Source organism: Tasmannia lanceolata, unplaced genomic scaffold (genome assembly GCF_043159265.1).
Source record: "Tasmannia lanceolata isolate RefF3 unplaced genomic scaffold, GAP_Taslan_0.1 ptg000008l, whole genome shotgun sequence".
Taxonomy (NCBI): Eukaryota; Viridiplantae; Streptophyta; class Magnoliopsida; order Canellales; family Winteraceae; genus Tasmannia; species Tasmannia lanceolata.
Genome location: NW_027518685.1, coordinates 15114894 through 15129768, shown reverse-complemented (window position 1 = coordinate 15129768; position 14875 = coordinate 15114894). Strand labels below are relative to the sequence as shown.

The 14875-nt window shown below is 38.2% G+C and overlaps 1 protein-coding gene across 1 annotated transcript; it reads right to left on the bottom strand.

Annotated features, from left to right (window-relative positions):
* Positions 1 to 188: 188 nt before the first annotated feature.
* LOC143883290 (transcription factor MYB41-like) lies at positions 189 to 2765 on the bottom strand. Its single transcript, XM_077386635.1, has 3 exons — positions 2252 to 2765; positions 2024 to 2153; positions 189 to 1230 (listed from the first exon to the last, which is right to left on the bottom strand). The coding sequence occupies exons 1-3, from the start codon at positions 2382 to 2384 to the stop codon at positions 468 to 470; spliced, it is 1026 nt and encodes a 341-aa protein (XP_077242750.1). The 5' UTR covers positions 2385 to 2765; the 3' UTR covers positions 189 to 467.
* Between the last annotated feature and the right edge of the window lie 12110 nt (positions 2766 to 14875).

The window sequence follows — 14875 nt, the reverse complement described above, 5'->3', positions numbered from 1 at the left end:
CTACATTTCTAAAAAGAGGCGATTAAAAAAATTGTCTAAAAACCAATATAGAAGATAGTATAATGAATTAAAAAAAATATATAAAAGAGGCTACAAAGAACATTACGTCTATGCTAGCGGAATCGGATCAACTGAATTGATGGGCCTCTTAAACCTCCACTGTAGATGTGATAGTGGATTGAAACCAGGATTCTAAGAAAAAAATCATATAGTGGGCCGATAAACAATGAAGGAAATGGAATATCAAAGTTCCCATTTACATTATATCACCACCCTGAAACAAGTAACATTATTTCATGTTTCTGTGACAAAAAAGAAAGAAAACAAAATAAAAGAACTCAAAAACTCAAGAGGATCTGTCCACAATAATCATCTCAACATGAGAGAGAGAGAGAGAGAGAGAGAGAGAGAGAGAGAGAGAGAGTTAAAGTCATAGAAGCTAAGGAAAATCCCCAGTGAATCACTGTCTAAATCTGCTCAAATAGATCCAGACTCCCTTCAGTTAGATCAAGAGATGGCGAAGTCAATGGAAAGCAATTATAATCATCTGAACTTTGCATATTTTTCTGCTCTTCTTGCCAAAAACATGGCTTCAGCCCATGAGATTTGATCCCATTGATCTGAAATTGAAACAGTGATTCCAGTTTGTTATCCCAAGCAAAAACTGTGTCTCCAACCATGTTGTTCATCTGAGGTTCCACTCCACTGTTAATAGAGCATTCCCCTGCTTCATTCAAGAACAAAGGACTCATTCTCGCCGCAGAATTGTCCGAAATATAAGTCACATTACTGTAATCACAAAATGATAAATTGGGAACCATTGAAGACCCGAAATCGAAGTTTGTTTCCAAATGGGTCTGATGATCAGAAGGCCTGAGATTCTGTTGAAATTGGAGTAAAATGTTCGAATTAATCGCAATTGGATCGATACCCGCTTGAAATTCAAACATTGGAAATGGATCAAAGACAGGTTCCATTATCGAATGGCCTTTGTGTGCGTCATCCATTCCGATTCCGGAGCTTGGATTAATGAATCGGAGTTTCTTAGGTTGTGGTTGCGAGGCCTCTTGTGCATAATTTTTCTCGTCTAGAATTTCCCCTCCACTCAATGGTTTGTGGGTAGTTGGGTCTAGTCCTTGTTGTCTGAGTTTTTTCTTGAGACATGAATTCCAGAGGTTCTTTATCTCATTATCTGTTCTTCCTGGTAATTGTGCCGCAATTTGAGACCACCTGCAATTTCAAAATGAGGAAATGATAAATTTTGGAGAGAAGATTTCACTAATTCTTGGATAATTTACATAAAACACAAGTGTTTTTATAAAACACTCAAATGATAAACATAGAAGGGAGATCAAGATAAGTATAGAAGAAAATAATCCTAATCAAATCTACTTTCCTAATCTCTTTTGGTTGCCTCTTCTAATCCTCATGCCTAATATATCCATGTGCCTCATTTAGCTAACTTACCCAATCTACCTCCAAGATGATCCAATGGTAAGATCTTATCCCAATCCAATCGTTGGATCTCACATATTCTAACATGCCCCCTCAAACGTATATGGATTGAAAATCGATATACATTTGACAACAATTCTAACATGCCCCCTCTTCTAATCCACATGCCTAATATATCCATGCACGTTCCTCATTTAGCTAACTCACCCAATCTACCTCCAAGATGATCCAACGGTGAGATCTTATCCCAATCCAACCGTTGGATCCCACATATTCTAACATGCCCCCTCAAACGTATATGGGTTGAAAATAAGGCTGCTGACATTGGCACTACAATGTTTTAATAATTGCACAAACTAAGCTTGTCTTTTCTTTTTTTAATTGGCTTGTGAGAGCTCCGTGGGAACTGTAATAAACTTTGACAGCTCTTTAAATAATAAAATACAGCATGAGGTAGTGCAATTATCAAACATAGTTGTGCTGAGATCATTCCCCAAAAATAAATGCCCAGTTCATTTTTCTCATAAACAATCATAACCCAAATGAAAAAATTTTATTTCTTGAAAACCTATTGCCAAGAACTTCATGGAGACTGATTATCAGATCCTCTTCTTCCTTAGAAAATGTGCCTCTTTTAAGATCTGGTCTTAAGTAATTTATCCATCTGAGCCTACAGCTCTTCCCACACCTTAGCAAACCTGCAAAAACAGGAAATATGAAATTACAAAATTATCCATTGGAGCATTGCCATTGTAAGAATTCAGAAAAAAAAGATAAAAGAGTCATATAGAGTTACCTGCTTGCTTAGGCACAGAACTCCAACATCCAACACCAAATCTAGTGATATGATTGAACAGCTTCTCATCTTCTTCAGGTGACCACAAACCTTTCCTTAGCTTTTGCGTATAACAACACGAATGGCGCCCCATTTTCAATTGAATTTTGGGTCGTTTGGAAACGAATTCAAATTACCCACTTGCTGAATTGCCTGAAAAACTCAGACATGGAAAGGTTTGGAACAAGGGAAGATCTGATTCTGTTATCTGAATGAAAAAAATAAGAAAATTGTCTGTTTATTTAAAGGGGTAGAGAAAATCATGCTTAAGAGTCAAGGAATAGAAGGAAGAACACACGGAAAGGTGAAGCAATTAAGTGGGTTTTAAGCAAATCTGCTGCTACTCTTGCATTGGAATGGATTGAGTATTAAGATATCCTCATTTGTAGACAAAAAATATATATAAACAATGAAAAATCCAGCTTTAATTTGAAGTATTTATGATAGAGAGAGAGAGAGAGAGGGAGGAGGGGGGTGTTCTTTATCTTCATATGTTTCTAGACACTAGTAATGATCTTCTATATAAACTAAAACTATACACCAAAGCTGGGAATATAAGCCGGAATAATTGGTGCACACCCTCTATGTACATTTCCAATTCATTGTATTTCAATGCAACAGTCATCTCTACTATCAATCAATGCATATATCCGTTGATTGAGACGATCCCATGGCTAGGAACCTTCCTTTGCCTTTCTAAGATCATTTAACTGATGCAGCTTTTGTGCTACGGCCCAACCAAATGGTCTAGTGACTGGATAGTAGAGATTATTTATACACTGAGTTTCAGTGTTTATACCTTATAAGAGGTACTGCAGCAATCATACACTGATTTTAGAGCATTATATCTCAGCATTCTCAGGGCCTGATTGGATGCACAATATCTCAGCATTAATATGAAAATATTGCAAAATTAATCGACTTCAATTTGCATGCATGTTTTGGACTAGAATATAAATCAGAAAAAAAATGAGGAATGCTAAACTAAACAACACTTGCAAAACCCCAGCCGCAAGGGCGGCCTATTGAATTCATGTCACCCAACCATGTTTATTATTCCTTTTAACTTTTGTATTTTTCAGTACCATTACAAATGATGTCAGGTGACGTGGATCCAATGGGGCTTCCTTGTGGCTAGGTTTTGGCAAAGGTGCCCTTCAGTTTAGCATACATCTTTAAATAGAAATTATTTTATTGTGCTCCAATTAATCCACGAACGAAGAACAAAATGTTTTTTGTAATTAATTTCCATAGTTGTTCATGAACAAAATGGGATCTTTATCATGAACAACGGTTTAAACATGACACATGCCATATACGTTATTGTTTCATGCCTTGATCATTCCTTCTTTGGAGTGCAACAACAACCTTTTCGCCAGAAAAATTTGCATTGAAAATTTTCCTTTTCACTATGTAAAGAGAAATCATATGATTATGACTTATTGACAGAAATATCCTCATAAAATGAGGGCCCCCGCTAAAAAAAGCTTGAACTGCGCTGGTTCAAGTTATTTTCTTTCAATTTCTAATCAAACAAAGGAGAAGTTAGAAATTTGGGGGAAAAAAATTTCACTAAATAATATTTCCAAAATATTGCTACAATCCAAACAGCTCTTCACAATAGGGCCCATCAAATGAACAGTCTAGATCATGCTTATGTTACATGGGTGGGACCTGGACACGAAGTCACATGTAAGTGCTTCTCATGATATCATTCCTCCTCACTTTAATATTTGAAGTTTGAAATTACTCCCTTAACCAAACCAAAGGGTAGGCAACTAGGGATTTTCCAAATCATACATACGGAAAAATAAGGGAAACATGATTGATGCCAAAAGAAAAGCACTTCATGGATAAGTTTTCACGAGGTAAATATCCCAGAGCTTAAATTTATGAGCTCACTACGCACAAGATCATATCCACATGAGATACACGTGCAGTTTGGATGTCGGGAAAAGAAAATTATGAAAAATTAATTTTTTCATGGAAAAAATATTCCATAGAACATAATATTATGCGGTCTTCCTATTGTATATATGGATGGTCCATCTCGGCCTCCTAAATTTGCTACATATAATTATTGCCATTTCAAAAATATATATATTCTGCGGTCTAGTGGGAATTTGCATGGAAAATAGAAAAGAGAAAAGCCATTATTCAATATTCCTCGCCTTAGATAGTCCAAGTATCCCAAATCATGGGGATAGGATCACCACATGGAGATAATATTTGTGTTATAAAATATCAGAGCCATTGGATTATTAGGGTGTTCGATTAGGCCGGTTACTTGTAATAATTTAGGTAGTAAGCTTTCTCATTTAAATGCTCTATATAAGCACTATTAGGGCTTATTGTAATGAAGCAAGATCATTAGAATCTCCATCACTTACTTTACTTGCTTATCATTATAATAAGACTGTAAAAGCAAATGAGAAAGCAGAAGTGCCATTATTAAATACGAGTGAGCAGATATTATTTCCGTAAATTATAAGTTTATAACAGCGTTTAATAAGCATGAAGGGAGTATCATCATCATTATCAAAATTAGGAATTTGTCATGCCGACGGTACTGTAGATGCCGACACGCAAATATCGGCCGATTCCTACAAGAGACGTCCAAATCTATCGCAAGGTGTTAACTTGGGAGCCATAAGACACGTGGGATTTTTAAATAATATAAAAAAGTCTCAATGATTTGATTACCTTAGTAGCCGGTATGTGGGCCCACGGTAGCGCTCCACTTTGAAGGAACCATGATGGAGCCCAGTAGCCGTTGTTATGTGGGTCCATTCAATGTCTTGGAAAGGACTCCTCCGGCCACAAATCGACCTACCGCTGAAGGAAAATTCCAGGCCTTCTTTTCCCATCTTACCCCTTTTCTCCTCCTCTATTGCTTGCATTTTACGGGGTAAACTTACGTGCACTCTCTAGTCTCTACACGTGGATGGTTGATATTTGATCTGGGGCATCCACTCAGTGGGCCATAATCTTGGATGTATTGCTAATGACAAAAAAATATATATAATTGTTGTGGGGCATCCACTCAGTGGGCCATAATCTAGTCTCTACACGTGGATGGTTGATAGTTGTGTGTGTGTTTGGTTTCTGTTTTATTTTTGTTTCTGGAACATTGTGGAGGCAACTTGGAGAATGTAATTTTAATTTATTTTATGTAAAAATATACAAGGTCAAGAACAAAAATGGAACAAAGAAAGGGGATTTCAGTCAGTGTAAGAAAATATATTTTTGGCCACGAAGAGCTTGCATCCCACGTGAACTTGGACTTGCCTGTTTGTAAAAGTAACATTTGGGGCCATGCTTTCAACTTGCAACCTACTGAACATTAATAAATAAAAGATATCACTCAACTACATTAGTTTTCTGCTTATTGGAAAAGCTAAACGAAGACTCATGATAAATGAACCCCCGTTTTTAAATATGGCCAATCTTTTTTAGTGTCTTTCTGATTTCTGAAACAACTAGGAGGGACTGACCTTCCCACTTCCGACTCAGATAGATGATCAGATTTGTTGGGAATGGTTTATTGATCTTTGACTAATGGACTAGACTGAATAATGCGATTGATTGGGATATTACTAGGTTTACTTATCGACTCAGTGATCGGTAAGTGTATAAGTGTTGGGGGGTTCTACGTTAATCCCACATCGGATAAGTGAGTGGATGTGGATGGGCTTAAAAGGATTCGAGCACCCTCTCCTTAACAGCTAGCTTTTGAAGGCGAGTTCTACCCGGGTCCCAACAAGTGGTATCAAACCGGGCACGTGGTAACCCCGGTTTAGCCTCCGATGATGGAAATATCCTTTGGGGAAGATCTCGGTAATCCCGGTATGCCTCTGAGGAAGGAAAAATCCCTCGGGGAAGATCTCGTAGTTCCTATGGAGGGGCGAGATTGTCCAAGGTGCTTCCACATGGAGGGGGAGGTAGTTCCCATGGAGGGGCGAGATTGTCCACGGTGCTTCCACGTGGAGGGGGAGATTGTTGGGGGGTTCCACGTGAATGCAAAATAGTCCCACATCGGAAAAGTGTAACGATGTGGATGGGCTTATAAGAGAACGGATTCCCTCCCCTTAACAGCGAGTTCTACCCGGGTCCCAACAATAAGGGTAATTAGTGCATCTTAAGTATTCTATTGAGACATGAATGTTCTAGTGCGGTCATAAGTTAAATATATCAGGATTGCTAGATATAAATTAATATAAGGTCAATTAGACTGATTAGTTTTGTTATTGGTAGAATACTAACAATTGTTTTTTATATAAATAAGGTGGTTGGTTGGTGCCTGCTGCCATCTAATTGATCATAAGGAGATCTATTTCATTAGAGAAAGCAGAAGATTCAGCCTAGATTGATCATCCACCCTAGTTGATCGAAGTAAGTTCTTGATCTCTTTTGTATTCTAGATCATTTGTATGTTCAGAGTAGATTACTTTGAATAGATTTATAAAATAATTTTGATTAGATCTATTGTATTAATAAAAGAATGAATTAAAAAAATTGATTGAATGCTCTGATCCTACATTTATAAAAACAACAATTCTCAGTATGTGTAAACCCTTACAATTGTGTGGGTAATATGAATACTCTGGAAAGAAAAAGTTCAAAGTATGGAGAGTTAGGAAGGTCAAAAGTGAAAAGGGTGTATGAAAAAGGATCGAGAGGCTTGAAAATGTGGTAACGTGGTCCCGTAAGAAGATTCGAGCCATCAGCACATCTCTGTCTTGTCGCTGACTAACGGCATTCACAATTACGTAGTGCAGAATAGGGACCGGTGAGTGTTGACGACCGTTCGCGCGCCTCCACGACAACATCAACTCTGCCACGTGGGCGTCCGACCCAATACGCGCGGGTACGCAAGCATGACGTGCCGACAAATGTTTTCTATAATGTGGGGCCCAGACACGTCACCGCATTTTCCTTTGATCCTTTTTTAACTTGTCCCAACGTAAGACGACAAACTATATTTTGATAATGGGTTTACTCAGTTTGTTCTTCACACGAGAGAGAGAGAGAGTTTGAAGTTAAATTTGATTATTCATCAGTAATGGTTAATAGTTTAATTTAAAAATGATATAAGTAGGGTGATGCTAATCTCAGTACCATATTTTGATAATGGGTTTACTCAGTTTGTTTTACACTTTTTTTTAATATTCAATAATCAATATGCTATCAGTATCCAATCAGAAAAGTGTAGAACAAAGTGAGTAGTGCCATTATCAAATATTGGTTGTGCAGATATCAGTCTCCTGTAACTATCTGCTTCCAAAGAGGTGTTATTGTACCATTCTCAAATAAGATTAACTTAAAATAATTTTATTTGAAAATGAGGATCAATTTTGGTAGCTTCCAACATGACTACTATGTGGAAATAATCATTTTTAACTTCGAAATGATTTTTTTTTTTTAAATAAAATTGCGGGCGAGGATGGGTACGTATTTCTGATTGTTAGGGGTGTAAATGGATATTCGAAAATTCGATTACCGTCCGCATCCGAATCCGTTTAAAGCAAATATTATCCGGATCCGTTTCAAACGAATATTATCCGGATCCGTTTATGAGATATCCGGCTCTTAGCGGATGCGAATCTGGTAAATGGAATATCTGATCCGTTTAACATCCGAATCCGAGAAGTAAATCCTTTTTATTTATTATTAATAATATTCTTAATATTTATATTTAGTAATTACACACTCTCACTTCCCCTGTTCAAAATAGCCAAACCCATTCCCTCATATATATAAAAAAAGAAAGAAAAAATCCAAAGACTACTACCAACACCATCATCCATCCCCACCGCCTCTCTCTCTCTCTGCCTTTGTCTTAAAAGGAAGAAGAGGATCTCATATATTTTAGGGTTTGAGAGTTAATTTTGTGAAGAGAAGGTAGAGGTCTGGTTTTAGGGTTTGGAAAATTTATTCGAGGAGTAAGAAGGAGAAGAAAGATAAAGTGCTGCAATAAAATGTTCGAATTTACCGGATAAACAGATATGGATAATATCCGACGGATACAAATTTGGTAATAGATATTAAATATCCGTCAAATTCGAATCCGAATCCGAATTCGGATAGTGTATATTGTAATCGAATTCGGATATAGCTATATCCTATTTGAATTCGATCCGTTTACACCACTACTGATTGTATATATATGTATACCACATATAAAGACATACATCTGCAAACTTAGATTTGTTGAACTGGGTGTCTTGAATTCAACCCGGTCGGGGTTCGAAATATTGTGTGCGACCCGGATGTGGCCCGGCCCGTTTTATGTGTTTTCAGGCCGATAAGAATAAGTTGTGAATTGTTTTACTTAAAAGGGTTTTAGGGCTTATTTTCGTATTCTTAGCTTTGGGAAGAGGGTTGAGAGCTCAAAAGATAAAATGGGGTGTATTATGGTTTCTTGTGGGTTTCATGAGAGATGCTGATTTTCTCTATCTATAGTGGATTTTCTCGTCGCCTCTGCTTTGGACGTAGGCTTTGCCCAACCACGTAAATCTCTGTGTCTTTGTGTGATTGCTTGTGTTTGTTTGCTTTGTTTTGGTTCGCCATTTAAATTGCAAATCGCTATTTTTAGAAGGGTTTTTTTACAACAAAATTTTATAAATGCATTCATTAAAACATTCCCATACGCACATACACGACTTATACAAAGGAAGAGAAGACTTGAAATAGGATTTAAAGGTAAAAACACCTTTTTTCATAATATATTGTATTGGAATGGGTGTAGAGCAGTGAGAAGCTAGTATTATTTTTGCCTCTGAGAAGGAAGTGTCCTTCTCACTTTGTCTCAATCAACCAGCAACAAAGCTTCCTTTTCAAGAGATGATAATGAGGAAATGATCAAGTGAAAGTAAAGCTTTCAACAACGAATCTATTGTCTCCGATTCTTCCTTTAATAATAATAGCTTTTGCAGGCTGAAAATTCTTGCTTGTCCCCATAGAAAGCAATAATATTAAGGCTTTTTCCTTTTTTTTCTTCTAGTGCCCTGTCTCATCACATATTTGTTCATCAAAGTAGCTTCCATCTGAGACAAGGAATTTTGTTTCAACCCATTGTAATATATGGGTTTCAAGATTCCAAAGCCCACCTTCAATTCCTCCATGCAACATAATCTCCTTGTTCCAAGTCAAAAGGTACATTTGAGTGCTTTAAGAAGATAGTTAACCATATATATATATATATATATGAGAAAACTGTTGGTGAGCTTAAGCGCACCATTTTTTTGGTGCGCTTAAGTTGTTATAACGCCTCCCATTGGTGAGCTTAAGCGGGACCCAGCGGGACCCAAATATTTAAACGAATGGGAGACGTTATAACAACTTAAGCGCACCCAAAAAATGGTGAGCTTAAGCGCACCAATAGTTCTCTCTCTCTCTCTCTCTCTCTCTCTCTCTCTCTCTCTCTCTCTCTCTCTCTATATATATATATATATATATATATATATATATATATGGGAAAGGTGTGCGTACTCGGTCGAGTAGATAAGCTTATCTACTCGGTCGGGTTAAAAACAGTGGGGGCCCACATTTTTGGAGTGATCCAAACCATTCATTTGAAAGGCCCTTACCTAGATAGGGTGTCCACCAAAAATCAGCCCCATAGGATCATCCTAACCCATGCAACAGTGGAGGGAAAAATGGGAAAAAAATGGACAAACACAGCTTGTCCACAAATCTGCCCATTTTTCCCTCCACTGTTGGATGGGTTAGGATGATCCTATGGGGCTGATTTTTCGTGGACACCTTATCTAGGTAAGGGCCTTTCAAATGAATGGTTCGGATCACCCCAAAAATGTGGGCCCCCACTGTTTTTAACCCGACCGAGTACGCACACCTTTCCCTATATATATATATATATATATATATATATATATATATATATATATATATATATATATATGGGTGTATGTGTGTATCTATTTAAAATCAGATATCTTGGTGAAAAATCTATAGGGAATTCAATATGGGATTTGATGATTCGGATAACCATCATACGCGCCGACACTGATACGATTATTAATAATGTTAGTTTACGTGGAATCGAAATAGAAAGTAACATACACAACTATATGATTAGAAAAGTTTTCAAACAATAAGGCGCTGTTGTATGAATATTAAAAATTTTAATGGAAAAACAAGGTTTAAAATTTTGAAAACATTAATAAAATTTTGATTTTGGTGAAATATTTTCATAAAAATGAGTTAGCCAAACATTAGAAAACTCATTTTCCAGGGATTTTTTTCTAAGAAAATGGTTACCCTCTCTTATAGCCCATAAGGCCATGTTAATTGTCAGCCATGGAAAATCATTCAATGGAATATTGGTAGACCGAATTGTGTGAGCGGTGGGGAAGAAAGGAGAGGGAGGGACTTGAGTGAAGAGAGCATCAGAAATTGCTAAAGTAATAGTGTAAAAGAAAACACCTACTTAAAATTGGTTTTTTATTCTCCTGATTTTTAGGAGCCTCTTGTGCTCCCCTCACTCCCACCCTCGGTCAGAATAATAATAAGTGTTTATGATGCAAGCAAAGTCGCTTCTGGTTTCTCTTGCAAGGAATATCAATTTGCAACACCTTTAGTGCCGCTAACAAGATCATCCATCAACCCCCTATCACACCCTTATTTAGTTATTTAATAGAGTACAAGCAAGATCAAATCAAGTGCAAAGCTACGTAGGTTCAGCCTACTGATATAGCACCTATAGGTGTTTTCTTTGTCACAATTTCTTTTAGGAATTTCTGATGGTCTCTTCACTCCCTCCCTGTGAAGGTTTTCCCTGTACTGCCCATCTCTTAACGCTGTGTACCTATAAAAATTCCATGGAATATTATTTTTTGGTTGCCACACATTCCCTAGGTACTGGCTCAAAGATTTGAAAATATGCATAACTCTACCAGATCCCTGAACTCAGTTATGACTCGTGTGACTCATCGAGTCAACTGTGTATTTGTTCTTTCCTGACTGAGCTTGGATGTGAGCAACTTGACTTAGTGACTTATACAATTGTATGATTTGCAACCGTAGGATAAAGACCCAAACTCGGGGGCATGACTCAACAAGGGCCTGACTCGACCGAGTCATTGATCTAAGTATTCATTCTGTTTTTGGTTCATTTCTTGATTTGGCGAGTTTCAAAGGGATGAATTTATCAGTTATTATTTGATCAAGCTTGCTTAGCTGAGTTTCAGACGAGTCTGTGTCTCTCCGAGACTAAAACAATTGTTTAGACAAGTTTATTTTACTTGGGAAATATGAAGATGCTATGTAAAAGAAGTTAAATTTTCATATTAGTCGGTAGAACATTTTGAACATTTTATTGGAAGATTTGAATCATACACAACCATGATGAAAAGTAGTCACTCATTATTCATTTTTTTTCCAAAATGATATGATGATGAAAATGACAGTGAACCAGATTTCGCTCTCAAATTAAGGAAAGTAATTTAGCTCTTTTTCATTAGAGTTATGATAAATTTTGAGATTTCTATAATTAAAAAAAAAACGAACAAATGTCAGACAAAACACAATTACAAAATCTTGAAAAACCAAATTTAAATTCAGTTTTATAAATTCTATAGCCAATTGTACATTCAAATCGAAAATTCACATTTCCTTGTTTTGATTTGGACTATTGCACTCAACTCCATAAAAAGAAACTCCGGGAAATTGATTCAAATCTACAGCAAATCGAGTCTAGTTTCATATTGAAATGAAATTGTCAATGGTGCTAAACCATCAAGTCCTTTCTGGGCAAGTTATCAGAAACCTAACTCGGGGAAACCATCTCTCCTGTGAAAGTGAGCCGCGAAATGTGTGGCTGTTCCTCATGCAAAAGTGCTTCCAAATGCCTTTTTGCTAAATTCCCCAGCAAATCCGACAAATGCATGTCTCTATAATGGGATTTGTACTAACCATGGTTCTTTCCATTTTTGTATTGCAGATTTTGTCTTCATTCACGAGGTGGCTGCTCTCACATGCAACAGCCCATCCAAATGCCTTTTGGGATGGATGCTAACAAATATATTATAACTATACCTAGCATGAGTGGGGCCACCATCTCTATCCAAGCCCATACATTAGAGTGGGCCCCACCAGTTTGCTCCAACATTATCGATAGGGTGGGCCCCAATTCTCTAGCCAAACATATGCGTTAGGGTTGTTAGGGTTGGGCGGCCCACCGTTGTACAAACATTCATAGCACGGGCCTGGAATATAAGATTCATTCGAGTCGAGCTGACTTGACTCACTTTCGAGTTGAGTCAGGTTTCGAATTATACTCTAGACAAGTGACTACAATAAGAAGAATTTAGACTCCAAAGTCAATGATTTGGATGTATCATTGAATGCCTAAATGCAGCATATGCGTTAACGATAACGATTGTCGCCTGCAGGAGATACAATTATATGAGACGTTTACATGATACCTTGTGATTGGGCTCATCCACTTAACATCATCATCATGATCTGAACCGTTTATTTGGTGGGTTCCACCATGCAGATTCGATAGCCTAAACTGCAAATCCTATGGATTGGCTGTTGCATGTGAGAGCAGCACCTCGTGAATGAAGACAAATGCGATTTGTCTTCATTCACGAGGTGCTGCTCTCACATGCAACAGCCCATCCAAAATGCCTTTTGGGATGGATGCTAACAAATCTATTATAACTATACCTAGCATGAGTGGGGCCACCATCTCTATCCAAGCCCATACATTAGAGTGGGCCCCACCAGTTTGCTCCAACATTATATATAGGGTGGGCCCCAATTCTCCAGCCAAACATATGCGTTAGGGTTGGGCGGCCCACTGTTGTACAAACATTCATAGCACGGGCCTGGAATATAAGATTCATTCGAGTCGAGCTGACTTGACTCACTTTCGGGTTGAGTCAGGTTTCGAATTATACTCTAGACAAGTGACTACAATAAGAAGAATTTAGACTCCAGAGTCAATGATTTGGATGTATCATTGAATGCTTAAAACTTAAAACAGCATATGCGTTAACGATAACGATGCTCGCCTGCAGGAGATACAATTATATGAGACGTTTACGTGATACCTTGCGATTTGGCTCATCCACTTAACATCATCATGATCTGAACCGTTTATTTGGTGGGTTCCACCATGCAGATTCGATAGCCTAAACTGCAAATCGAGCTGTTGCATGTGAGAGCAGCACCTCGTGAATTCACGAGGTGCTGCTCTCACATGCAACAGCGCATCCAAATGCCTTTTGGGATGGATGCTAACAAATATATTATAACTATACCTAGCATGAGTGGGCCACCATCTCTATCCAAGCCCATGCATTAGAGTGGGCCCCACCAGTTTGCTCCAACATTATTGATAGGGTGGGCCCCAATTCTCTAGCCAAACATATGCGTTAGGGTTGGGCGGCCCACGGTTGTACAAACATTCATAGCACGGGCCTGGAATATAAGTTTCATTCGAGTCGAGCTGACTTGACTCACTTTCGAGTTGAGTCAGGTTTCGAATTATACTCTAGATAAGTGATTATAATAAGAAGAATTTAGACTCCAAAGTCAATGATTTGGATGTATCATTGAATGCTTAAAAGCAGCATATGCGTTAAGGAGAACGATGCTCGCCTGCAGGAGATACAATTATATGAGACGTTTACCTGATACCTTGCGATTTGGCTCGCCCACTTAACATCATCATGATCTGAACCGTTTATTTGGTGGGTTCCACCATGCAGATTCGATAGCCTAAACTGCACTCATCTTACTTTCGCCTCATCTATCTGGAGGATTTAAACAAGGAAAATTGCTCAAAATTTTTCAGCCATCCATTTGCTGGCCAGTGATCAGCCTAGCAGTATACAATTCCAATGGGTATGATATTCAAGCTATGCCATCTTCATGATCTTCCATCCTCATCCGGGAATGTAGATAAACGGCTCAGATGATATTGACATCTCATCTCTGGGCCCAATCACAACATCATTGTGGGACCAGTAAACTTAGGTTGTCCCATGTAAAAGCATATCATGGATAAAGATTTTCACTGGATGATTACTCTATGCGTGGAATAAACATTGAACAATGCTTATTCTACTTGGTTCTTCAAATTAAACTCTGATTTCGGGCGACTCACGGGCCGTTTGGGATTTTACAAGCTAAAATCTGGATTTTATAAGCAGAAATCTGGATTTTACAATCTAGGATTATAAATGATAGGGTCCGGACTCAGCACTGAGGGAATCTAGACTCAGCACTGAGGGGTCCGAACTCAGCATCCAATTAGCTGCTGGCACGTGGCCCTCACAAGGACCGTTGGAAGGCCAACACCTGTCTCCACTAGGTGTGGCACCTGGACCAATCAGGGACCTCCACCTGCCCTCCTTCGGTATGAAACCTGGTCCATACAGAGGCCACCACCTGGCTCAGAACTACCACCTGTCCTAGACAGGTGGCTCAGAATCACTATAAATAGCCTTCACTTGTGCTAAGGTGAGGGTCCTGAAAAACTGAGAACCAAAACTCTAAGCTTTTTGCTCTGACATTGCTCTGCACTCCTGCTCATACTGACTTGAGTGTCGAAGC

Coding starts and splice junctions, on each gene's coding strand:
- LOC143883290 (XM_077386635.1), bottom strand. CDS start 2,384: ATGGGGCGCCATTCGTGTTGTTATACGCAAAAGCTAAGGAAAGGTTTG. Junction 2,154..2,251: donor TTCTGTGCCTAAGCAAGCAG/GTAACTCTATAT, acceptor CTGTTTTTGCAG/GTTTGCTAAGGTGTGGGAAG. Junction 1,231..2,023: donor CATGAAGTTCTTGGCAATAG/GTTTTCAAGAAA, acceptor TTGAAATTGCAG/GTGGTCTCAAATTGCGGCAC.